Genomic DNA, 27,592 nt, shown 5'->3' with positions numbered 1-27,592 from the left:
CTCCAGACACACCTTAATGTGAGTCACCTGCGAACAGATATTTGGTTTTTCCAGATTCAGTGATTTCTTCTTTACTGATGGATTTGCTCAGAATCGCCCAGTTGAAAAGATTACTTTGTATAAGATCATATCCTTATGATCATGTCTTGTGACATTTCTAGTGTTACATGTACTCAGCATTTCCAAACTGCTTAGTGAGTCATTTTCTGGCTTAGATTAAATGAATCATGATGATTCCCCAAAAGGGCAACATTAATCAGATTTATTTTGTAATTAGATTCTTATCATTAATCATATCCATACCATAGTTCATTGAATGCCATCAGCAAGTTAGAGATCCATTAGCTACAGTAAAAATAACCTTCCACCCACTTCTAAATGAGCCTCAAGAATTCATGTGCAGTGTATTGTGGTAAAACAGAGAGAGAATTGCTCTCAAGGAAAATCAGAGCCTGTCTATAGGAGCATCTGTCTTCCTAGCTGCTAGAGGCCATAGAACTGTTTCTGAAAGATTCTGTCCAAAGTATTTCTGAGTCCAAGCAGCCAGCAGAGCCTGTGTTGACTGGGTGGAGATGAACATTCTATTTCTGCTTTTTTTTTGGTGGTGGATTGACACAAAAGTTGAATTTGTCAAGGAAAAAATGATCTATTCCAGGCTATGAAATACTACAGGGAAACACCCTTGTCCATACGCTGTCTACTAAACACTGACAACTGGTTAGGAAAGATTTTACCTTTCAGGCTAGTTGAGGGCTTTCTGAAGCTTTTCCTACAGAGAGGTTACAAATGTTCACTGACCTACTTTCTACTAAACTGAGTTGCTCTGAAAGCATGTTATGGTATTTTATGTTGGCCTAGGTTTCTCTTTCTCCTTATTATTACATTTCCAATACTAGTCATTCTATGAACCACATACTTTTCTATACAATCACTACTGAACTATAAAAATTTTAGGGAAGTCAAAAGTCATAGAAGAAATTTCTATTTGAGCTCTTAGAAGACTTTTAAAGTTACCTCAAGACTAAAATGGGTATTCTTAACAGTGCCTTCCAAAACTGTGAAATAAAAATAGAGATTTGACAAATTCAAAATGTTACTTTGGTCAAAAAGAAAACAGCAAAAACAGACAAAATATGAGAAAGTATGAGAGAGAAACCTCTAATGTTTACACTTATTTTGGAATCAGGTGTCATCAAGTACTCATTTTACTTTCCCAAATATTGAACAGTCTAAAAGTATGTTTTTCTGTTCTCATTATTCCCATGGCCAAGCAGATGCCTCCAAGGTGCCAGGAGGATTATAGGCCTTTTTTCTTTTTTTAACTTTATAGAAGAAAAAAAACACTTCACAGATGAGGTAACCTAAGGCAAACCTTTGCCTTCTGTGTCTTGGTTTCTCTATCATTAAACTAAACTCAGTTTTTCTCTGATCCAGAGTATCTCTTGATAAGAACTGAATAGAGAGTAGTCCCTTGACACAGAAAATGGGGTTTTCTGCTTTCTGTCTTCCAGAGATGGTCTCAAAGGTCCCACAAGTAACAGAGCTAGACTTCCAGAGCAGCCAGTTGGCAAATCCTATGTAATATTTGCCTTAATTTTCCTTCATTAACTTATAAGTTCTGGTTTACAAGCTATGCATAATAGAAAGCCAAAAGGAAAAACAAGAGAAAATTTGGTTTCAGATTTTTTTTCCTTTTGCCCATTTTTCCCACCAAGAAGCAGGATAATTAACTTTCGTCCACCTTAGTTCACATTTCTCCTCCGTTTAAACTAATTTTTTTAAGTGGCATTATGCAGCTACTTACCACTTCTTTGCTTCCACAATTGTTTCTCAAGAAATCAAAAAGTAGGCCCATTTCACAATTCACTACTTTAGAAAGCATTGAGCAATGGTTCTTCTGAAATAGCTCCTGTTGATGTTTTATGCAGATTGGTCAAGCTCCAGCAGAGATGGTATAGTTGTGTGAGGTCCCTTGCTTGACTGCCTGACAAGACCTTGACCACACTCAGCCAAGCTGATCTCTGTACCGGGACCTGCTTATCCTTCCCAGGGGATCGTCCTCCACTGAGGAGTCCAGCCTGAAGCTACTCAGAGCTGCTCCCAATTCACATCCCTCTCCCGAGAGCCCTCTGCTATTTAACTGGGAAGACTTTAGCATACCTATAATATTATACTATTTCAACAAAAAGGATTTCCCACTATTTCTAGTCCTCTCTTAAATCTCTGCCTCTCCATGACTCTGAAAGAAAATCGAAGTCTGCATCTAAATTCCACAAGTTTCTATTATTTGCCGAATTACTCATCCTTGGCTTCCTTTCAGTTCTCTCCAAGTTCATGGAATCATGATGAAATCCAGAATTGAACATGGCTCTCTGTAATGAAGCCCAGAATAATGTGATAAAAGTTGTATTTCAAGACACTAGATAGAGCTTTACCCATTTCAAATAATACATGTGCTTTACAGTTTTTCAGGAGGATGGAAAATAGACATAAAAACAAATCATGGAGGATTATTTTATACTCAAAGATTTCAATAGTAAATATTCATAAAGTCACAGACTGAAGATCAAATTCAGAGTGGCTGTAGTGCCTTGTCCCATGACATGAGCTCTTGTCCATGTAAACAGTGTCATTCCATTTCAGGGAACTACTTTTCCTGACAAGTTTTCACATGTCTGATTGAATGCTACCACCTGGCCATTAACTCAACTTTGAAATACATCTTGCTCCTTAAAGAACATTTTTTAAACCTTGACTAAGTTCTTTTTCTCTCCCTCAAAGACAATCATCTAGTTGCATTTAACTATATTCCACTTGGGAATTTTGCATATATTTTGATAATATATTCAGTTGGTTCCCCTATGACTATGGACTTCAAGGAGATCCAACCAGTCCATTCTGAAGGAGATCAGCCCTGGGATTTCTTTGGAAGGAATGATGCTAAAGCTGAAACTCCAGTACTTTGGCCACCTCATGCGAAGAGTTGACTCATTGGAAAAGACTCTGATGCTGGGAGGGATTGGGGGCAAGAGGAGAAGGGGACGACAGAGGATGAGATGGCTGGATGGCATCACTGACTCAATGGATGTGAGTCTGAGTGAACTCCGGGAGTTGGTGATGGACAGGGAGGCCTGGCGTGCTGCGATTCATGGGGTCTCAAAGAATCGGACACGACTGAGCGACTGATCTGATCTGATGATTATGGAAAAGTGTTTAATATCATTATCTTCTTATGGTTTTGTCACCAAGTGTCTTCCCATTGAAGAATCAGTGATATTTTGATCTAATGCAGTGAGGTGATACGCAGAGCTCTACTGACATAGATTTGTGCCCAGTTACAAGCATTTCTATTCCACTGTTCATGGTAGAAGTCCCTTATCTATGTATAAACTTCGCTGTTACAGCCAAGTTTCTCACTAGCAGCACTTTAGCATTTGGGGTGGAGTCATTCTTGTGGTGGGAGGGCAGGGGGCCTGGGTGGCTTCCCTGAGCCTTATAGCATATTTAGCAGTATCCATCTACCCCCACCATGCCAGTGGCACACCCCAACATGACAGCAAAAAAAAAAATGCCTTCAGATATTTCCAGATGTCAATCAGAAGGCAAAATTGTCTCCTATTTATAATCATGGAATTAAAGAGTCATTTTATAAGAAAGAAAATTCTGGATTGTTTCAAAATAGGATTTACCTCTTGTGAAGGTCTACCTGTTTCCTCATACCTGTGCTTACTTGGTAACTAGGGTGAAAGTAACCTTCAGGAAACTGAGTTAAATAGTGACTTATCAAAATGATTGTTGATTTTAATTTCTGTGTAAATTGCATGAATCTTCCTCACATTTTTGTGTGATCGTTTACATTGCTTCCGATTATTATTTATGTTGCTTCTGGTTGTTCCCTGCCCTGAACAGCTCACTCCGCAGTAACGGGAAGCTGTGTCAATGACGGCGTGCACATCATCAGGGGTTACAGCTTGTCTTCCACGCCTTTAGCGACCCTGTGTGGGGAGGACAGCCTGTCCCCTCTCACCACCTCTGGTCCAGTGCTGCTTAACTTCTACTCAAACGCACACACCACGGACTTGGGATTCAAGTTTTCCTATAGGATAACTTGTGAGTGACTGTAATGATGTAGTTTGGAATTTTCTTTTCTTTCTTGAGCAATTTCCACAGGAGATTTAATTGTGATTCATACATGACCAACTTGAAGATTCAGAGACTTTAAGGGAAAACGTTATTAATTAGATACATGGTCTAAAAATACTTAGGTATTTTCCTTTTTAAAATGGGGAGGCCCTTTTTCATAAACTTTGACAGAACTACTCTTTGAAAACCAAATGGAAGATAGAGATTCAGTTTTGATCATTTTTATTTAGAATGAATAGCCACCTTTAGTTGTTTGTATGTAGCATAAAGTAACTTGTTTGACTTTAACTCTGGTGAAAGGCAATGCTTTATAAATTAAGAAAAAATGTAAGGGATGTTTTTATAGTCTCCTGGAAGGAAAGAGTTTTTTTTTTCTTTTTTCTTTTTTTTTTTTAGCAATATGTAAAAAGCACAAGTAAACAAAAAGGTTGATGTATTCAACTATGTGATAATTTGCAACTTCTCTATATCAAAGGCAAGATGAGAAGTCACAGATTGGACAAAAATCTTTGTAACTACCAAGATCTTTTCAGATTTTGGTAGACAGCTTGATCAATGTTTGTTTGAAAATCATAAGACTCCACTTCCCTGTTTTGAATGGTCTGTTCCTCTCCTGCAATAAACTTCGTTGGTTTGCTAACAGCAAATTTTTTCCCCCATGTCATCCCAACTCCAATAATGACATGGGCCAGAAAAAGATCTTGCAGAATGTTTGTTTGATCTTTACTTGACGAAACCCGTTGCTAAAGGTAGAAAGTCAAATCATTTTCTTTAAAAAAAAATTATCGTTTCCATCCACAGAGGAGACTGAAAATGTTTATTTACTCATGAAGAAGGCCTTCACAATGTGTCCACATTAGCTGCCACCCAAGTCCTGACTCCATTTGTAATGTATGATTTTGTGTGGCTCTGGGGTTCTGTTGGCACAAACAGAATAGAGCCATGAACATTCCTTCCCCCAGCTGTCTGCTGAGTAAGGATAAGGGGTGGTTTGTTTTATTCTTTTGCTTCAGCTAGTGTTATGGAGAGTTTCCTCCCTGCTTTATATTCTTTTAGTCTTCAATCCCTCATTTTCCTAAAACACTGTGTAAAGGGTTCATGTTATCTATTCTGAGAGTCTTCTTTAAAGAGGGTTATTGATATTGAAATTTCAGATCCTGACAATGGACAAATTTAGGAGTTATTTAGGCATAGTTTTCAGAGACCATATAATTGTGTACAAGATGAAATAGAATAATGGCTACACAAATCTAACATTTAACTCACTGCAGGTGTACCAAGAGGTCTCAGCACGTGAATTCTTATGGGCATAGAGGATAGCATTCTCTGCAAGGTGGACTCAGCTAAGACAAAATAAACAAACAGACAAATAAATAAATAACCTTTATAACCTTGAATGGGAGCCACTATTTGGTTATCATTTCTAACAGAAGTAAATGGAACACATCCGTTGACAATATATCATCAGAGTATAGTAACCTTACTATAATTTTAGAATCACAATATATAATAAATATAAACCTTTCTTGCTGCAGTGAGAATAGGGCATTTTCCATCACTGGGTAATACAAGTTCATCCTTCTTACATGCAAGGTCAAACAAATAAAATTTCTATGTTTTTTTACAATGGAATTTCATTCCATTTTTACAGCTGTTGTTTTATTGCCTAGTAGGAATAACTAAGGGTTGTGGGCTATTAATTGCTGGCCTCAGGGCAAGGGATAGGCCTTGTTTCTTCAGTAAAACTTGTGTAAATATGGTCCTTACCAGTCTCAGGACTAGCTAGAAATACACAGGACCCAAGAGTTATGCATGTGAGCCCAAAAAGGAAACTTAGCTCCATTATTCCAAAAGTGATTTCTGGAACATCACCTTGTAATACTCTATCATGGACATAGGAGACTCCAATCTATATTATTTAAGATGTTTAGATCACAGTCCTTCCTGGGTTCATAAGCCCACGATGCGCCTTGCATTCAGCACACCTTTTCTAAACTTCCAGCCATCACTGTCATCTCTTTGCATCTGTCACTTCAGTGTAAAAGAAGGACGGTTCTATTCCAACACACGGAACATTCTCTCTCATTACCTTCACACTGGCCATTATTTTGGACTCAGATTTATTCCATTCCAAGAGGTGCCTTGAAACATTCTTCCCTGCTTCTTACTGTTTCTTCCCTCCATGGCAGTGGGAAAGCATGAATTATTTGTAAACCCAATAAAGGGAGGTTTATATTGCTCTGAGACAAATGATTGTCTTCTCTCTTGGTGGTAACATAGTAAAGAATGTCTGACAATGACTTTCCTCTGCTTCGAGTCATAATCATTCTCTGCATATCCGCCACTTCTATCCCAGCCTGCGGTGGTGTGTTCAATCTCTCCACTGGAGTCATCAAGAGTCCTTTGTATACCTACTCCAACTACCCTGACGACGTGCACTGTCTTTACACCATCACTGTCAGAAGCAACAGAGTCATCCAGCTCAAGTACGTAAGACGCATTACTTTCTTGAGAAAACTGTTTCAGCTCTGTTTACAGAAAAGATATTCCTTTAATGATGCAGACTACTGATGCTCATCAGAGGTACGTATGAGAATCTGGAAGAAGAGAAAGCGAGTCTGTGGTGTGGTCCTGGTAGCCTAGGACATGGCCTCCCTACCCTCCACACAAGCCAGTGGTCATGCAGGGAAAAACAGGCACTCCACCAGCTCAAACAATTGTTGGAGTTTTCCAACAGTTTTAAAGGAGTTTATATAATGGGGTGCAATGCTATAAGCCTATCTCAAAGGGTGTGGGGAGGGCAAGAGAAAGCAATTTTCATTTTGGAGACATATAATACATGAAGAACTTTAATGACCACTTGCACCATTCTCTTATTTAGTTCTTCATACAATCATATGAGGTATATATTATTAATCTCACTGTACTGAAGAGAAAACTGAAGCTCAGGAGTATCACATAACTTTTCCAAAGTAATACACTATTACATGAAAAGTCAAAAAAATCCTTATCAGATTTCCTCCCCAAAACATGTCCTTTATCCTTCCATATGCTCTCTCAAAAGGTAAATTTTCTAACTACTTAAGAAATTCATTTTATTCCTGTTTCAGAATATTTCTAAACTGGTGCTCAACAAGGTATCTTATATCATCAGTAAATTCTCCCCTGATCCTGCCTACTTCCAATAAGACTGATTAAAGGAAAGTAACCTGCAGTTCTCCAAGTGATAAAGTTCACAATTGTTGTCATCCAAGATAATATATTTCTAACTCCTGTGTTTCAGTGATATATAGCATGTGGTGGAAAACTCTGAAAGTTGCTGTAGTTTATGGCAATATAGAATTTTTTATAGACGCTTAATGGGCTAGGACTCCTCCTACCTCTGTTCCTCCTATATGACTGTGATCACATTCTCTCCCCCAAGTCATAAACTCTCTGCAGTTTACCTCCAGAGACTCACATATCAAATGGGTCCTTGGACTGTAAGATGGGTCTTATCAGGGGAGGGGCTACAGGCTGGATCCTGAAGAACACTGCAGCTCCCACCAGAGACTGTTTAAGGACGCCATGGCCCAAAGCCAAAAATCCTCTAAGTCCTCAGAACAAAAGCATAAACAACTGCCGGATGGCCAGGAGCAAGAGGTCTGTGAAGGGATCACCTGCTAAGAATGGAAGCTTAAGGGATAGTTCTTGTCATTTGCCATCATGGCCCAATATTTGATTCTCACATGTGTAGGATTATAGTATATGCTATAATATATATATAGGCCCTGGGGCTCACCATAGTCAAAGGTCAGAGCAGTATGTCTGGAAAACTATTTATTGTATTCTTTCTAAGAAACTATATTCTATGAAACAGATACTTTCTTAGGTACCGCAGAAGTTGTAGACTGTAGTAAAACAGATTTTTCAAGGCTCTCAAAATAGGCCAGCTTCATGAGGTTTTCTGGGTTAATGGGTTTTTCCAGATACTTTCTGTGCTGTCATGGGAAAATGATACAAACCCGAAAAAGCTTTGAATCCCTCCTGGAAATTCAGGTTTTTATCTTTGTTCATGGATTCATGTTGTGGAAAATAAATGTATTGTCTATAGAAAATAAGAATGAAAAAAGTATTTTTGGAAGTTATCTAGTAATTGTTTTGCCCTCTTCTATTACAGGAACATTAAATGTTGCACATGGTTAAAGAAAATTAAGAAACTTTTCATCTTGATCTTTATCATCAGTTTGAAAACATTCGTCCAACCAAAACATATTGTGTCATTTTAACATACTGTATCATTTTTTCTTAATCCTCTCTAATCATGAGATATTTAAACAAGTATTCCATATTATATGCTATTTATTACAGAGGCTTTGCCAACAAAGGTCCATCTAGTCAAGGCTATAGTTTTTCCTGTAGACATGTATGGATGTGAGAGTTGGACTATAAAGAAAACTGAATGCTGAAGAATTGATGCTTTTGAGCTGTGGTGTTGGGGAAGACTCTTGACAGTCCCTTGGACTGCAAGGAGATCAAACCAGTCTATCCTAGATGAAGTCAGTCCTGAATATTCATTGGAAGGACTGATGCTGAAGCTGAAACTCCAATACTTTGGCCACGTGATGCAAAGGACTGGCTCATCTAAAAGACCCTGATGCTGGGAAAGATTGAAGGCAGGAGGAGAAGGGGATGACAGAGTAGGAGATGGTTGGATGGCATCACCAACTCAATGGACATGAATTTGAGTAAACTCCTGGAGTTGGTGATGGACAGGGAGGCCTGGCATGCTGCAGTCCATGGAATCGCAAAGAGTTGGACACAACTGAGTAACTGAACTGAACTGAACAGAGGCTAGCAAAAACACACAAAACAACCCACCAGATAACAAAAACATCTGAGACAGAAGAAGAACCTATCAAAATAATGACATGATATCAAATAACTTAAATAGATTTTTTAAAAAAGCTATAATAAACCCACCATAATTCTGAAGAAAATCTAGGAGAATATATACATAAATAGTTGGTTCACTTTGCTGTACATCAGAAACTAACACAACATTGTAAATCAACTATACTTCAATAAAAAAAGAAAAGAAATACTATGTTAAGCAATAAAAAGAAAAGTCAGGGATGTATCTGTCAGGATAGGTTATAAGTGGTAACAAACAACTCCAAAGCACAGTAGCTTAACTCAGCAAGTTTCTTTCTCACTTGTATGAGTGTGTCCAGAGTGGTCTAGCAAGGAATCACCTCCTAACATGGTCACTCAGCCACCCAGGTTGATGGAAACTCATTTTACATTTGCTTCCATGATCATCACTGCAGTGGAAGACAATGTGCAAATTGAGTAGTAGTTCTTAGAACTTCTTCCAAAAGGAATATGCATGACAACTGTTTACATTTCTGGGGCCAAAATATCTCTTAGGGCCACGTCAGACCTCTAGTGTTTGTCACAAAAAGACAATCCTAATAAATGTCAGGAAGGTCTAGAGCTGGGATGACTGGTAACATGCCCATGATGACTACAGTGATCTGAAATGTGAATTACTGCTTACCTCAGTGAAGTGAGATGCAAGAGAATTTAATTCATTCTTTTGTACCATTGGTTTCTTATATTTTTTTTCTGAGGAATAACTTATTTCATATTCCTGGTTTTCAAAATCACAGAAATAATAATCTTTTGTTGGGTCTGTTCTTTTCCTTTTCTTTCTTTCTTTCTTTCTTTTTTTTTTTTAGCATCTTCTTTATGCCAGGTCTTCCTGGGTGGCTCAGACGGTAAAGCGTCTGTCTACAATGTGGGAGACCTGGGTTCGATCCCTGGGTCGGGAAGATCCACTGGAGAAGGAAATGGCAATCCACTCCAGTACTATTGCCTGGAAAATCCCATGGACAGAGGAGCCTGGTAGGCTACAGTCCATGGGGTCGCAAAGAGTTGGACACAACTGAGTGACTTCACTTACTTATCCCAGGTACCCTAGTTTGGTTTTAGTTATATATAGCTTCATTTAACCTTAGAATAAAGTCTGTTTTAAAAGAAACAGAGTGTAAGAATGAAAATGAAGCTCTGCTTCTCAAACCAGCATTTTCCCACTCTGTTATATTAGCATCCTTCCCATAAATAAAGAATAGGATAATAGTACCACTTGATGTCACAAAAGTAACAAGGGAGCAGAGTAAATACCATATTTTTAATGAGACTGGGAAACTAAAGTGTTGCTCAAATGATAAATGAGTATCAGTTCAGCTTGTCAAAGCTTAATGTCAAAGAGACTTACTAGGTCCTTGACTATAAGATCCTGGAAATCCAGAGCTGTGTCTTACTCATCTGTGTATTCCAAAAGCTTATCATCAGTTCAGTTCAGTCCAGTCACTCAATTGTGTCCAACTCTTTGCAGTCCCATGGACTGCAGCATGCCAGGCCTCGCTGTCCATCACCAACTCCAGGAGTTTACTCAGACTCATGTCCACTGAGTCGGTGATACCATCCAACCATCTCATCCTCTGTTGTCCCCTTCTCCTCCCACCTTCAATCTTTCCCACATCAGGGTCTTTTCAAATGAGTCAGTTCTTCGCATCGGGTGAACAAAATATTGGAGTTTCAGCTTCAGCCTCAGTCCTTTCAATGAATATTCAGGATTGATTTCCTTGAGGATGGACTGGTTGGATTTCCTTGCAGCCCGAGGAACTGTCAAGAGTCTTCTCCCACACCACAGTTCAAAAGCATCAATTCTTCGGCACTCAACTTTATAGTCCAACTCTCACATCCATACATGACTACTGGAAAAGCCATAGCTTTGACTAGATGGACATTTATTGGCAAAGTAATATCTCTGCCTTTTAATATGCTGTCTAGGTTGATCATAACTTTACTTCCAAGGAGCAAGCGTCTTTTAATTACATGGGTGCAGTCACCATCTGCAGTGATTTTGGAGCCCCAAAACATAAAGTCTTTCACTGTTTCCACTGTTTCCCCATCTATTTGCCATATTCTAGTCTCTCAAAAAATTTCCTCTAAACTTTTGAACTGATCAGTAAAATAGTATATTATTTCTAATGTTTCCTAGCAAGTGAATCGTGGATGCTTGTTAACCTTTGTCCTATCTTTTTTTTAAAAAATAAGAGCTAAAGCTATAATTTAATGGAAATACAGAGAACATCGCTATTAACCAGGTTCATTTCACAGGTTCAATGATTTTGATGTGGTTCCCTCGGCTTCCTGCTCTGAAGACTACTTGGCAGTTTACGATGGTTCTAACATCAGCGATCCCCTTCTCGGCCAATTCTGTGGCTCCAACCTTCCACCAAATATTAGGAGCAGCAATAATAGTATGTTCTTGGTGTTCAAGACAGATTCAATTCAAACAGCAAGAGGTTGGAGGATAACTTTCCGGCAGACATTGGGTAAGAATTTTGGACCTGTAAATCTGTTTTTTATAACTGTTACTGTTCGGCTTTAATTTTTTTTCACCTGCTCTTCATTTAAGTTTAGAGGAATATGTCACATAAAATTTTGGTTTTAAAAATTACATATAAGGTATGTTGAGTGAAAAAAAATGACTCAACAAATGTGTCTCTCTACTATTTAAAGATGAAGTCTGTTTACAGCAGTATCTCAAATGAGACTTGAGTCTCATTATCACCCATGAAAATAGTGGGAGTTGAGCCTGTAGGTAGCAAGGGCCAGATTAAAAAAAAAAAAAAAAAAAAGGCCTTGTGGCCTGCGTTGACTTTATCCTTAAAATGGTGAGGAACCTGGGAGAATTTTAAGTAATGCATGTCCAGACTCTGCTTCTAGAAGCATCATAGTGGTAGCAGGGTAGAGAAAGGCTTCGTGCTATGTGCTTAACTGTTCAGTTGTGTCCAACTCTTTGCAACCCCATGAACTGTAGCCCACAAGGCTTCTCTGTCCGTGGGATTCTCCAGGCAAGAATACTGGAGTGGGTAGCCTATCCCTCCTCAGGGGTTCTTCCCAACTCAGGGATTGAACCCAGGTCTCCCACATTGCAGGTGGATTCTTTACCATGTGAGCCACCAAGGAAGCCCAAGAATACTGGAGAGGGTAGCTTATCCCTTCTCCAAGGAGACTTCCTGACCCAGGAATCGAACCAGGGTCTCCTGCATTGCAGGCAGATTCTTTACCAACTGAGCTATCCAGGAAACTGAGAAAGACTCCGAGGACTCATTAACCTCTAAAGGAAGAAGCTCATTACAGAATTCTAGATGAGGAAGATTGAAAGCTCAAACTAACACAGGGTGAATAGAAACAGAAGGAAAGGTGAAAAATCTCAGAGATACTCAGAAGGTAGAATACTCTGGAAGTACAGTGTTGGGAACTTGATGCTTATTAATGAGGACATGAGTTGAGAATGACTTTTTGTGGGTAGCTCGCTGATGAGTAGGGGCTTCCCTAGTGGCTCAAAGGGCAAAGAATCTGCCTACAATGTCGAAGACCCAGGTTTGATCCCTGGGTTGAGAAGATCCCCTGGAGAAGGAAATGACAATCCACTCCAGTATTGTTGCTTGGAGAATTCCATGGACAGAGGAGCCTGGCAGGCTACAGTCCGTGGGGTTGCAAAGAGTTAGACATGATTAAGCGACGAACACTTTCACTTTCTTTCACTAGTTAGTGGTGCCTTAGGAGGCTGAGGTTTAGGGAAGAAATATTATATTTGGTTTGGATCATTTTGGGTTGGAAGACCTATGAGATATCTAAATGGAGAAATACAGGAGGAAATTGAAGCTTGAGAAGCAATTTTGGCACAAGGTAGTAATCAGGGAGCCCTTTAAAGGTAAAAGAGAAATCCAGATGAGAGGCTCAGTCAAAAATAGCACCCCTGTAATGGCACTGCTCCTGAGAAATAATTATCTGTAAATATGAGCTTAGAACTTTTTTTAAAAAGCTTTTTATTTTGCATTGAAAGGGTTAGTTGCTCAGTCGTATCCAACTCTTTGTGACTCCATCAGTTTCCTCTGTCCATGGGATTTTCCAGGCAAGAATACTGGAGTGGTTTGCCATTCCCTTCTCTAGGGGATCTTCCTTACCCAGGGTTTTAACCAAGGTCTCCTGCATTGCAGGCAGATTCTTTACTATCTGAGCCACCGGGGAAACCCTATTTTGTACTGTGGCATAGCCAATTAACAATGTGGTGATAATTTCAGGTGAACAGTGAAGGGACTCAGCCATACATATACATGTATCCATTCTCTCCCAAACTTCCCTCCCATTCCAGGCTGCCACATAACATTGAGCAGCGTTCCCTGAAATATACAGTAGGTTCTTGTTGGTTATCCATTTTAGCTTAGAAGTTTAAGTTTATTAAAATATAAAGTAGCTAACCAGTTCTCTGTTTATCTGTACTTGTAGCATCAGTGGCACAGTCTAAGGTCATTTATATCTGATTCTGGGAAGTGTTCTGATTCTTCACTTTGAATATAGAAGTGATCAATGTTCTAAAAACAAAAAGCTCACAAAACAAATCACTTACTGACTACTCAGAGAGATCTGGGGCGTTTTCTATAATAAGAATTCTACCTCGGTGTTCAAACTCTTTCTTTCTGTTTACCCCATGTTGTGCCAAACCTTCTTCATGCCTCTGATAGCAATCAGAGCTTACCTTCACCTTCTTTACATTTGGTATGTGATTTTTGTCATGCATTTCTCGAGGGAAGCAATTAGACATTTGTGTCTTGAAGTCTTCCCAATAAAACGCAGACATTGTGACAAATGGAATCAGAAAATCAGAAACCCTACTTAGCTGTATCAACAATAACTTGAAAGCAAGTCTTATGGGTAGACAGGGAGCATTCATTTCCTTAATAGAATTGCCTAAGTGAAATGGCATACAAAACACGGAAGGCTATTTTGAAAAAAACTTTCCTTTCCTTTGGAGCTTTTTTGCACAAAAGAACTCATCTATCCATGCCTTTAGCACAGACTTTAGAATCAAATGACATGTAATTGCATAGCTCATTCTGCTGCTGCTACTGCTAAGTTGCTTCAGTCGTGTCCGACTCTGTGAGACCCCATAGATGGCAGCCCACTAGGCTCCTCTGTCCCTGGGATTCTCCAGGCAAGAACACTGGAGTGGGTTGCCGTTTCCTTCTCCAATGCATGAAAGTGAAAAGTGAAAGTGAAGTCGCTCAGTCGTGCCCGACTCTTAGCGACCCCATGGATTGGAGCCTACCAGGCTCCTCTGTCCATGGGATTTTCCAGGCAAGAGTACTGGAGTGGGGTGCCATTGCCTTCTCCGTAGCTCATTCTACCCACTTTCAAATTGTTTTTCTTTTTCCTAATATATTCTCACATGATCATTGAAGTCCTCTTAAAGCACTCTATATGGTCGTCACATGCGTGAAGCTTAGTCAGTGTTCCCTAACCTCATGAATTATGATGTTTTTCTCAGCTACAAAAAGACATTTTGGGACTTTATGTGATTTTACTGAACTGAAGTAGTGCAGAGGGAAAAATCGTGCACCGTCAAAGCCCCTGCTGCTAAGTCACTTCAGTTGTGTCCGACTCTGTGCGACCCCATAGACGGCAGCCCACCAGGCTCCCCCGTCCCTGGGATTCTCCAGGCAAGAACACTGGAGTAGGTTGCCATTTCCTTCTCCAATGCATGAAAGTGAAAAGTGACAGTGAAATCACTCAGTCGTGTCTGACCCTCAGCGACCCCATGGACTGCAGCCTTCCAGGCTCCTCCATCCATGGGATTTTCCAGGCAAGAGTACTGAAGTGGGGTGCCATTGCCTTTTCCATCAAAGCCCCTGCTTACCCATAAACACTGGACATTTTCAGTCAATAACTGTTTTCCTCTGGTCACAGAGAGAAGGTTTACACGCAGAGAGCAGAAATGTGGTTTCATTGCTTACCAGCCATGTGCTACCCCTGCATGCCCATCACCTCTTCCTTTTTAAAAAATATTTATTTGGCTGCACTGGGGCTTAGTTGTGGCACATGGGATCTTTAGTTGTAGCATGCAGGATCTAGTTCCCTGACCAAGGATCGAACATGCACCCTCTGCATTGGTAGAACAGAATCTTAGCCACTGGACCACCAGGGAAGTTCCCCTCTCACCTCTTCTTCATGTATAAATGCCATCAGCCACTTGGGAATATTTAAAGAATAATTTTAAGTATGTTTAGTGGTTTTTTATTTTTTTACTGAACACCTGAGTATTAAAATTTTGTACTGTTTTGATCTTAAAAACCTTTCAAGACCATACATATAAATTCACTGTTTGCTCCGCATAGCCTTTCAGTTTGATTTGGTTTTTGTTGTTTCTGGTGAGGAAAAGGGAGAGGAACCATTAAGGTATGATGAATTCTAGGGTTTATAGGATATTTTCACTACAGGTCTAGATAAAAATCTTAAGCTTGGCTAATAAAATGCACTTTTCACCTCAGTGTCATCCATTTCAAACTGCCCTGAGCATTCTGTAAAGAGAGAAAAAAACGACTTTATGGATGGGACAGCGTATTTTTGTTTCCAAAGCTGTTGGTTTAGCCTGGAAAGCAGTGTTTTCCCTGAATAAATAATTGATGTGAAATGGACGCCATTTTAGTCAGCAGCAGCTCACTTTCGTTCATCTTGACCTAAACCCTAGAGATTTACAAATTTGCTATTTCACTTCCACACTTGACAATCAGTTCAGTTTAGTTCAGTTCAGTCGCTCAGTCGTGTCTGACTCTTTGCGACCCCATGAATCGCAGCACGCCAGGCCTCCCTGTCCATCACCAACTCCCGGAGTTCACTCAGACTCACATCCATCGAGTCAGTGATGCCATCCAGCCATCTCATCCTCTGTCGTCCCCTTCTCCTCCTGCCCCCAATCCCTCCCAGCATCAGAGTCTTTTCCAATGAGTCAACTCTTCTCATGAGGTGGCCAAAGTAACACTCGACAATACTTTATATAAATCTGCTATAATTTTCCAGAAGTCAGTTAAGTGCCGACTCATACAATTTTGTAATCATTAGGTAACTTCTTGTACACGTGTTATATTTATATTGCTAATAGGTCAGAACAAATTTGAGGGAAATATCCCCCTGGTTTGTTGCTAATGAATTATGTGGTAAAATCGGGTCTCCTCTTTAATGGAGCTTCTGCTATGAAGGGCCACTTGCATGGAGTGGAAGGTAAGGAAGAAACAAAGTCAGCCCTTCCCAGGGGCTGACACTTTCCTGTGAAGGACACCTGCCTTCTCACTTTCCCCATCAGTCCTACTCTACATGAATAAGTGATTCTGGATAACTGATAACCAGGGACCTAGTCATCCTGAGCTCCTGGGATCTGTGGATATCTGAAATTATCTGCAGATCTGAGCCTTTCTCTGGAAAGAAGACAAATCTTTCATCCAGTTGTCAGTGGTGTCTGTAATCCCATGAACTTTAAACAGGCATCAGTCCTGTGGGTTGTGCTGAAGTGGGCAAGCCCCACAGGGCACAGCTGACACTCATGAGTATCCATTATTCTGTCCACTTCCGCTTGTTTAGTTCTGCCCCCCCTTCATCGCCAGGGTTTGCTTCCACCCTGGCTGTGCTTACCTAAGTCACTCACCCAACATTTCAGATCCACAGACATGCTTTTAAGTCATCAAAGCCCCCTTTTCTTCTTATTTTACTGATCTCACACCAGAGTACTGTCCAGTCAGTCTGTTTTTGACATGCTCATCACATTAGGCACGAGAATCAGTGATTCAAAGTATGTATTCTGACTGTGTTGCACCATAGTCAGTACATGCTAAAGTGCTGCAGAACACATTACTTAAGAAAACAAGTTTAGTGACTATGTTCAGCTTTTATCCACTAAAAAAAGATCAACTTGAATTATTACTATATTCTGTCTTTCAAGAATTTGATGGGGATGCAGTAGGTAATTTCTGTAAAGTACCTGAGATGTCAAAGAGGACTGATATATATCAGAAAGTAATATTAAAGCTCTGAATTTCTATAAGGTTCTATGACCTATCCCACTCTCTCTCTAAGGCAGAGGAGGGGAGATAGGGTTATTATTATCAACAGCACTCCTGGGTGCAATTATTTCATGTTCTTTTATATTCACCATGCACGTAAATCTAACCAGCAAACCCTAAAGTATGTTTTATAACTTAACGCCAAAATCAGAAGCTAAATTCCAATAAAATTCCAAAGCCTGGCAGACACCTGGGCTTCCTGGGTGGCTAGTGGTAAAGAACCTGCCTGTCAATCTAGGAGAAGAAAGAGACACGGGTTCAATCCCTGGCTTGGGAAGATCCCCTGGAGAAGGGTTTGGCAACCCACTCCAGTATGCTTGCCTGGAGAATTCCATGGACAGAGGAGCCTGGCGGGCTACATACAGTCTGTAGGATAGCAAAGAGTCAGACACAACTGAAGCGACTTAGCACACCCAGCAGACACCTAGCACATAGCTATTACTCCATCAAATATTGGCTATATGAATGAATTAAAGAACAGATGGATAATGTAAAGTTACATTACATTATGTATTCTATGTATGTGTTATACATTATATTATATCTAGATTCATCTCATTCTCAACATGGAGTCGTGGTACAGACAGTTCTGCTATTACTCGGGGTAGTGACCTGGATGACTTTCATCCTTAATTAGGTCAGACTCAGCACTCGGGTCATGTGTGTCTGGTCTTTTGATTTTTACCTGCTGTCTTAATATTTGGAGAAGGAAATGGCAACCCACTCCAGTATGCTTGCCTGGAAAATCCCATGGACAGAGAAGCTTGGTAGACTACAGTCCATGGGATCGCAAAGAGTCAGACATGACTGAGCAACTTCACACTCACTCCTTAATATTTGGAAACTGTCTCTCAGATGTGCTGCAAGAAAACAGGTGGCAGTGGTGGGAAGAAGTTGAGGCAGTTGAACAAGAATAACTTGTAAGAGAGGACAGGAGAGATGGAAAGGTATACAGAGAAAGCTGATGACAGTCTGGGGCCCCAAAGATGGAAAATAAAACCACAAGGAGGCAAATGTAACAACATCTCAAATTCAGATTTTTGCTTCTAGTTATTTGTAAATTTCATAGTTTGGGTGTTAAGTTTGGACTTTGAGAGGCATTCTAAAGTTCTATGGCTAAACATTAAAAAATAATAATAATAAATAAAAACATTTAGCGACACTAGCAATGTTTCTGTATCTCTTTGGTCCTCCCTAGCAGCCTGATGGGAGAAGGCAATGGCACCCCACTCCAGTACTGTTGCCTGGAAAATCCCATGGATGGAGGAGCCTGGTAGGCTGCAGTCCATGTGGTCGCTAAGAGTCAGACACGACTGAGCGACTTCACTTTCACTTTCCACTTTCATGCATTGGAGGAGGAAATGGCAACCCACTCCAGTGTTCTTGCCTGGAGAATCCCATGGACCGAGAAGCCTGGTAGGCTGCAGTCCATGGCGTCGCACAGAGTCGGACACGACTGAAGCGACTTAGCAGCAGCAGCAGCAGCCTGATATTAGCTGCCAGGTGACATTACTTTTAAAAGTACAATTACAATAAGGTAGTTGAATTACTAAGTGAATAACTTTGTAAGCCACTACTTAGGTAACCCTCGGTTTAGCAGTAATGGGGATATTACGCGAAAGCAGTGTTGTTTGTCTGTTCTCTTAAAGTCATTTGCTCCCTCTGATGAAGTCTGACAATGAGATGAGCTGAAACTGTAAACCCATTTGCAGAAAGCTCAACTAAGCTTATTTCTGCTCTTTTTAAGTATTGCAGCTTTCACTGGTGATTAGGTTCCTCTTGGGAGATGATGTCAAAGGCAAGGTTTCTCCTTTGTGGGTTTTATTGACAAGGGTTTTTGCTGAGCCCTGGATGTGGAAATATGCTAAAGAAACCACCAAATGCTTAGTTCACCAAAACCATACCAAAGCCAGATCAGCCAAAAAAAGGGAAAGGTTTTTATTAAAATGTATTCCAATATCAGTCTGTGTTCTCACTCTCCACCCGCCTCTTGAATGATCATATTGCTGCCCCTTGAAGGATAGGGTTGTCATTGGGAAAATAAAACCAGATGGCATTGTGAAAACCAATCTCAGTGATAAAATCGAGTTAATAGTAAATTATAACACTTTGAAAAGCACTGAAAAAAACAAGAAGCTAGCAAACAGTTATTCTGCATATCCAAAACTGCTCCAGCCCTTCTAAAAATGCACACCTCATCAGACAACTGGGTGTTTGGGGTTAAATTATTTATAAGCATAGGTTTCCTGTAATAATCATTATCCTCATTCACTGGTCCTGGCTTTGATATAGTATTTCCAGGAACATACAAGCAGACTGTCTTGTTTATGCCTGGTCAGCATAAACACTGAAGAAGATTCTTTGGTTGTAAATCAGTTGTTTAGAGATAAAACATTATCAGGGACTATATTCTTCTCTTTGTTCTGTTACCTTTGTGTGGGAGCTTTAATTTCAGCTCACTCCCAGGTGAAGAGGTCCTGGTTGTCCACCTGTCACTAAGCTTCTACAAGAGGTGCTTTGCATGGGTTTTCTCATCTGATCCTCACAACCACCCATGAGACAGAATGGATTATCCCATTTTCGAAGGGAGGAAAAGAGAAGTTAGGAGATTAAGTACTTTGCAGTCAAAGAATTCGTAAGAAGTAAAGCCAACCTTGGAATCAGGTAGGACTGTCTCCTAAATTCATCCTTTTTCTCATCTGCCCACATGGTTTCCACATAGATCAGTAAACACACTCAGGATGACAAGAGATTCTGGGGGTGAGTTTTCTCAAAAGCAAGTCATTTCTTTCCTCACTCTTTAGAGACAGAGAACTATTGATATTTTTCTTCATTCTCATCTTCTCATTTGACTTTGCCTGCTTTCCAAATTGTACCTAGTCCTAAACAGAGCATTTAATTTACTAATGTCAGTGTGTTAGTCGCTCAGTTGTGTCTGAATCTTTGCAGTTAATTGTCATGGACTGTAGTCCACTAGGCTCCTCTGCCCATGAGATTCTCCAGGCAAGAATATGGGAAAGGGTTGCCATTCCCTTCTCCAGGGGATCTTCCCAACCCAGGGATTAAACCCAGATCTCCCACACTGCAGGCAGATTCTTTACCATCTGAACTGCCAGTTTAATTTACTATTACTATATAAATATTGTAGTAAGAGTCACTGCTTCCTCCTTACCAGAAGGAAAGGAAAATATATATTTTACTAAAATATACTGTTTATAAATAATGTATTATAGCAAAATTTTATATTTATATGAATATATTTTATATCATAAATATATTATACATAATATATATTTGTAGTATTTGTATTTTAAGTAATACTTATATTTCTATGTATACATATACACACATACAGTAAAAAGCCATTATCTTTCTAATGTTGACAAACATCACATCTATCATATCAGCTTTGCACATATGGCATAATGGTAAAGAATTAGCACAAGTATGTGGAATATAATTGCATTGGAATATAAGGGTAATAAATTTCTATATAACAAAAATCTCTACCTCCAAATTATAGCCTCCAGTTTAGTAAAAATTTCTCAAAATTCTCATGGCTAATAGTTGGTAAAGAATTCACCTGCAATGCAGGAGACCCCGGTTCAATTCCTGGGTTGGAAAGATCCCCTGGAGAAGGGATAGGCTACCCACTCCAGTATTCTTCGGCTTCCCTTGTGGTTCAGATGGTAAAGAATCCTCCTGCAATGTGGGAGACCTGGGTTTTATCCCTGGGCTGGGAAGATCCCCTGGAGAAGGGAAAGGCTACCCAATCCAGTATTCTGGCCTGGAGAATTCCATGGATTGTATAGACCATGGGGTCGCAAAGAGCTAGACACAACTGAGCGAATTTCACTTTCACAAAATTCCAGCAAAATTAAGGAATTTGGGCATTTACTTTTATGCTATAACCCTAATTAGCATTCTTACTATATGCTCTAGTTTACCAACTGGGAAACAGAGTTACATAGAAATTGACTTGGCAGGGTCTCTTAGCACATCTTGAGCAGAATTGGGGAAATAATCCCTGTGGCCATTAAATAGCTCTGCCATCAGAGTCATAGAATTTAAATATCAATAGTATAATGTGCAATCTAATGTATCACTGAGAACAGCAAAACAATTCCATGCCCTTGTTTACATTATTAGACGCTATTGTATATTTGGTCTGGATCGATGAATTTCACATCGTTTCTATTGTAACATATTATGACTGTTGAATGGCACACTGCTCTTAATCCTGCTCTCTCTAAATAGAACATTTTCTCATTTCTTTCTAGCTTTTGACTTTGTCAATGATGAGAAAAGTCATACTTCTAAGTAGTGTTGCTGCACGTTAAAGTGTCTGGTGTTTTAAAAATTTTTATATTTTCTCTGCCTTCTGAAATTCAGCATTAGGAGAATGGATTTTCTTAAGAAACAGACCTAACATCACTTATAACTTCAAGTTTTTAGCTAAACAAGCATTTTCCTACAAAAAACTACCCCTTTGGCAGTGTTTCAAATCTTTTGATGATATTTTTTGATGTTGTTCTGCTAATTGTTTCTTCACAATGAGATATGCCACAAAAGTCAACTAAGTTAGCTTTGAAACAGGCTAATACATAAAACCAGAAAGTTATATATAGACATACACACACACGAACACATGCCTAATATGTTTGCAGCATAGTTACAGCTTTATAATTCAAGAAATATATTTAGCCCCAAGATTTCCCCTTATAAACTTAGATTAGACAGCAAAGATCCATCCAGTAAGAACTATCTATATATTCTCTATGCATTCCTTAATTGCTTATTCAATAGCATTCACCATTTTCTATGCAGGCAGTGAGCTTTTCTTTGGGGACACAAAGATGAATTCAACAAAGTCCTGGTTTTTGAGAATCTTATTCAAGAGTCAGGAAAGAATTGTAAATTATGCATGGCAAATGCTTTTGTCAGAAGTATGTGCAGAGGACAGCAGAGGCAGGAAGAAAGGGATCTGAAGTACATTGAGTAAAATTTTTCAAAAACACAGGAAAAAAAAGTTCCAGAAAGCACTGCAGAGAATGATGACTCCTGACTTGTAGTTAGTGCTTCATAAACATAGTGCAAGCCCTAGAGCTAGATTTTCTAGGTTCAGATTCAGTCTTTACACATCCCACCAAGTTTGACCATGAACAGTCACTTATCCTCTTGACTTTCTCATCTGTACAGTGGGCTACCAATAGTAACTACCTCATAGAGCTGTGGTAGAGAGGAAACTAAAACATTCCCTGATACTCATTTAGAATGGAATACATTTTAGATACAAATAATAGTAAGTCAGAAGGCTGAGAAGGCATTTGTTGGGAAAATGGGCATTTTATGGAAAAGAAAAAGCTTGTACAAAGTTGCAGAGGCTTCCCATTTCAGAGGTTGCAGACTGGCCTGCTCATTGTTAGTAAAGCTTTGGGGTTTCTGGTGGAGGACAGTAGGGGCTGAGACAGGATAGACGCAGCGGTGGACATGCTGGGCTGTGTACCACAAGCAAAGAGAACCATCAATTGTCTGGAGGCTGGAGAGTCCTATGATCTAATATGATTTGGGTTAGAAAGCACATTCTAGCACTTGTGAGGAGGATGTTCTGAAGTCAGGTCAGTTCAGTTCAGTCCAGTTCAGTCTCTCAGTTGTGTCCAACTCTTTGTGATCCCATGGACTACAGCATGCCAGGCCTCCCTGTCCATTGCCAACTCCTGGAGTTTACTCAAACTTATGTCCATTGAGTCGGTGATGCCATCCAACCATCTCATCCTCTGTCATCCCTTTCTCCTCCTGCCTTCAGTCTTTCCCAGCATCAGGGTCTGTTTCGAAGTAGGAGCAGCATTTTAGGCCGAGAAAATTTGGGAAAGCATTGCAGTCATTTAGGCAGGGGACGATGAGAACAGTGATAATGCAAAAATAAAGACGTTGAAAGGAGAAGCACTTAAGATGAAGAATCAAGAGGACGCAATAGTCTTTGAACAGGAATGAGGAAAAGGGAAAGCATGATGCTACTAAGGTTTCTGGGCAATATCCACTATTCAAATATAAACTTACAGGGGGGAACCAGGTTTCACAGGAGGAAATAAGAACTTTTGGTTTTGGTATGGAGAATTTGGTGACTCTAAGTCATCCAGTGGGTAGCCATATAGGACAATTAGAAGCTCAGAATTTTGGTCTTATTTTACTTGAGGCAATGTAATGTGTGGCACATCTACATTTAAAATTATTGTGTCTTCCTGGTGAATTGACTCATGTCATTCTGCAAGGCCCTTTTTTCTTTTTGGCCTTAATGTCTACTATTGCCGACTTAGTATAGCTTTCTTTCCCTAGCTTTCTTTCAATTCATGACTTATTTTTCAATCTCTCCACTTTGAACATTTCTATACTCCAAAGAATGTATTTGCGTTTTGGTTTCTTTGTCTTTCCATCGGAGAATGTATCATATTTACATCTGATAAAATTACTAACATTATTGGGTTTAAATAGACCACTGTATTGTTTTCTGTTTGTCCTATATGTTCTCATGTTTCTTTAGCTATCTGTTTTGGCTTTTTCTGAATTAATCAATTATCACTCTCTTTTAAATACTATTATCTATGTATGCAGTTTCTCTTAGTTATTACCCTAGAGATTATAACATTCCCCCTTTACTCATCAGAATCTAGTTTAAAACTAGTCCTTTTACCATGACATGACAAATGCAACATTTTAAATCCATTAACGCGCTTCCTGTCTTCTGTGCTATTAATAGCCATTATTTAATTATTTAAATTCTACATATGTTTTAAGCATATAAAACATTTTTATTGTTTTACATAATTAATATGTACCATTGTTACTGTTCTTTTCTTCCTGAATTTCTATGCTTCCATCTGGCTTAAATTTATTTCTTTATGAAGAACTCCCTTTAGTGCTTTGCTAAATTTATATCAAATATTCTGATAAAAATGTCTTTTGGCTTTTGTTTTTCTGAAAATAGCTTGATTCTGTCTTAAATTTCGTGGGGTTTTTTTTCTCTGAATATAGAGGTCTAGTTTGCCACTTATTTTCATTCAGCGCTTTAAGATGCTATTTCATTGTCCTCTGTGTTCTATCATTTTGGTTAGAAAGTCGTCAGAGAACACTTTCTGTGGTCCACACTCTGGTTTCCCTCACTGTGCTCACTCCATTGTGGAGTGTGGTACTCTACAGTGAGCTATCGCTGAGTGTGTGTGCATGTAGGTGAGTATTTTAACCATTCTGACAGATGTGCATTAACATCTCATTATGATTTTAATTTATATTTCCTTAATGGTGAAGAGTTTTCATGTGCTTTATTTGTCACATGTATATCTTCTTTGGTGGAGTATATGTTCATAATTTTTTCCCATTTTCAAACTGGGTTATTTGTTTTTCCACTGTTGGCTTTTGAGACTTCTCCATGTATTCTCAATAGTTGTCTTTTCCAGGTATGTGATTTGCAAACATTTTCTCCAGTCCATAGATTGCCTTTTTGTCTTCTTAACAGAGCTTTTCTTAGAACAAAAGTTTTTAATTTTGACAAAATCCAGCATATTGGTTTCTCCTTTTATGTACAGTGTTTTGATAACAAGGCTAAGAACTCTTTACTTATCCTGAGGTCTCAAATATTTTCTACTTTGATTTCCTCTAAAAGTTTTATGGTTTTACATTTTTCACTTATGTTTAGGATCCGTTTTGAACTAATTTTTATTTAAGATCTGAGGTTTAGGTTGGAATTCGTTTTTGCTTCTGAATGTCCAAATTCTCTGTCAGCATTTGTTGATAAGACTGTCTTTCCTCCATTAAATTGCTTTTGCATCTTTGTAAAGACTCACTTGGGCTTCCCAAGTGGCTCAGTGGTAAAGAATCCCATCTGTCAAGCAGGTAGGAGACATAGGTTCAATGCCTGGGTCAGGAAGATTCCTAAGAGAAAAATGGCAGCTCACTCCAGTATTTTTGCCTAGGAAGCCCCATGGACAGAGGAGCCTCATGGGCTGTAGTCCTTGGGGTTGCAAAAGAGTCGGACACGAATTAGCAACTGAACAACAAAGAATCACTTGGACATATTTGTGTGAACTAATTTCTGGTGTTCTCTTCTTTTCCATTAATCCACTTAACTTTCTGTTAACATCATACTATCTGGATGACTGTAGCTGTATAGTAACAGGTGGATTGATCCTTTCTAATTTATTCTTCTTTGTCAAGATTGTTTTAGCAATTCAAGAGCCTGTGCCTTTCAATGTAAATTTTAAAATAAGTGATCCTTTTACTGTCTCATTAGTTTTGCCTTTTCCAGAATGTCATCCAGATGGAATCATACAGTATATAGCCTTTTCAAATTGGCTTCTTTCACTTACTAACATACATAAGTTGTATATTACTATGTCTTTTCATGGCTTGATAGTTCATTTTTTAGCCCTGAATAATGTTCTGTTATCTTGGTGTACTACTGTTACACTATTATCTTGATGATAATAATGTTCTATTATCTTGAGCTTTAAAATAAGCTTTCTTAATGTCAACAGAAAAATCTTGCTGGGGTTTGGATAGGAATTACAATTAAAACTATGAATCATTTTGGGGAATAGTTGACATCTTTGCTAGATTGAGTCTTCCAATCCATAAATACATATGTCCCACCATTTATGTAGATCTTTAATTTTTTTCAACAATTTGTAATTTTCAGCATGTAAATTCCATATATATTTCATCAAGTGTATACCTAAGTATTTTATCTTCTTTAAAACAATTGTGTTTTTAATTTCACTTCCATATGTTCATTGTTAGTTTATAGAAATGCGATTGACTTTTGTGTATATTGTACTTGTATCATGAATTCTTGCTGAACTCACTTGTTAATTCTAGGAATTTTTACGCAGAGTCCTTGGAATTTTCTGCATCTGCAAATAGGGGCAGTTCTATTTCTTCCTCTGCAGTCTGCATTTTTTTTCTTGTCTATTATGATAGCAAGAGTTTCCAATACTTTGTTGAATATGGTAGTGAGAAAAAGATGTCCTTGTCTTGTCCCTGATCTTAGGAGGAAAGTATATAGTTTTCATCCTTAAGTACCGTGTTAACTATAGGTTTTTTTGCATTGGATTGGCCATAAATTTTGCTCGTATTTTTCCGTAATAGCCTATGGAAAAACCCAAATGAATTGTTGGATCAACCCAATAGATGCTCTTTATCAAGTTGAGAAAACTCCTTTCTATTCCTAGTTTTCTGAGTTTATGTCATGATGTATGTTGGATCTTGTCAGTCCTCTTCCTGCATCAATTGACATGATTATATCACTATGTATTACTTAATAAGGCATTTTAAAAATTTCAAATTGGTGAGGCTGATTTTCATGAAGTGCCCTTCATTTTCATGAAGAGACTATTAATGCATACATAAAGTGTTTTCAGTAATACCAAACTAACGCAAAATAAATTAAAAGTTAATGATATCCTTTTCCTTACCTTAAATTCTCTATGCGTTGCATGGCTCTTTTTCTTGTGACTATAGCTCATGATTAACCACTGAAATTATGTTTCTGTTAGTATTTTAGCTTAATGTGTCCCAAATATCACAGGACTAAGTACATATTCTATGTTAAACTAGACTGAGTCTCAAAATGAGATGTTTAAGGTAAGTCAATCTGAGTGAAATTACTAAAAACAAACAAAAAGCCTAACTCAGGATACAGAAACCATTTAAAATTTAGATTTTTTTTTTCTTGCAAACATAAATACGACACTTAAAAGGTGGTGTCTGTTTAAGGTGGCGGTGGTTCAGTTGCTCGGTACTGTCTGACTCTTTGTGACCCCCGGACTGCAGCTTCCCTGTCCTTCACTGTCTCCTAGAATTTGCTCAAACTCATGTCCTTGGTCACTCAATATGCCAGCAAACTTGGAAAACTCAGCAGTGACCACAGGACTGGAAAGGTCAGTTTTCATTCCAATCCCCAAGAAAGGCAATGCCAAAGAAAGCTCAAACTACCGCACAATTGCACTCATTTCACAAGCTAGCAAAGTAATGCTCAAAATTCTCCAAGCCAGGCTTCAACAGTATGTGAACCATGAACTTCCAGATGTTCAAGCTGGATTTAGAAAAGGCAGAAGAACCAGAAATCAAATTGTCAACATCCGTTGAATCATCGAAAAAGCAAGAGAGTTCCAGAAAAATATCTATTTCTGCTTTATTGACTATTCCAAAGCCTTTGACTGTGTGGATCACAACAAACTGTGGAAAATTCTTCAAGAGATGGGAATACCAGACCACCTTACCTGCCTCTTGAGAAATCTGTATGCAGGTCAGGAAGCAAAAGTTAGAACTGGACATGGAACAACAGACTGGTTCCAAATTAGGAAAGGAGTATATCAAGGCTGTATACTGCCACCCTGCTTATTTAACTTATATGCAGAGTACATCAAGAGAAACACTGGGCTGGAAGAAGCACAAGCTGGAATCAAGATTGCCAGGAGAAATATCAATAACCTCAGATATGC

General features: G+C 39.0%; 1 protein-coding gene and 1 non-coding gene across 2 annotated transcripts in view; one reads left to right on the top strand and one right to left on the bottom strand.

The window, feature by feature from the left end:
- The window catches only part of CUBN (cubilin (intrinsic factor-cobalamin receptor)), a 260,495-nt gene that overhangs the window by 202,637 nt on the left and 30,266 nt on the right, over positions 1-27,592 (top strand). The window contains exons 57-59 of the mRNA XM_010859974.1: positions 3,910-4,110; positions 6,500-6,629; positions 11,311-11,528. Coding sequence (XP_010858276.1) covers positions 3,910-4,110; positions 6,500-6,629; positions 11,311-11,528 — 549 coding nt within the window. The remainder of the gene's footprint in view (positions 1-3,909; positions 4,111-6,499; positions 6,630-11,310; positions 11,529-27,592) is intronic.
- On the bottom strand, positions 12,213-12,284 carry TRNAC-GCA. Its single transcript has one exon. It is a non-coding gene; the product is annotated as a tRNA-Cys (tRNA).

This window comes from Bison bison, unplaced genomic scaffold (genome assembly GCF_000754665.1).
Source record: "Bison bison bison isolate TAMUID 2011002044 unplaced genomic scaffold, Bison_UMD1.0 scf7180017864461, whole genome shotgun sequence".
Lineage (NCBI taxonomy): Eukaryota > Metazoa > Chordata > Mammalia > Artiodactyla > Bovidae > Bison > Bison bison.
The sequence above is the reverse complement of the archived record's forward strand: the minus strand, read 5'-3'. Positions and strand labels throughout refer to the sequence as shown.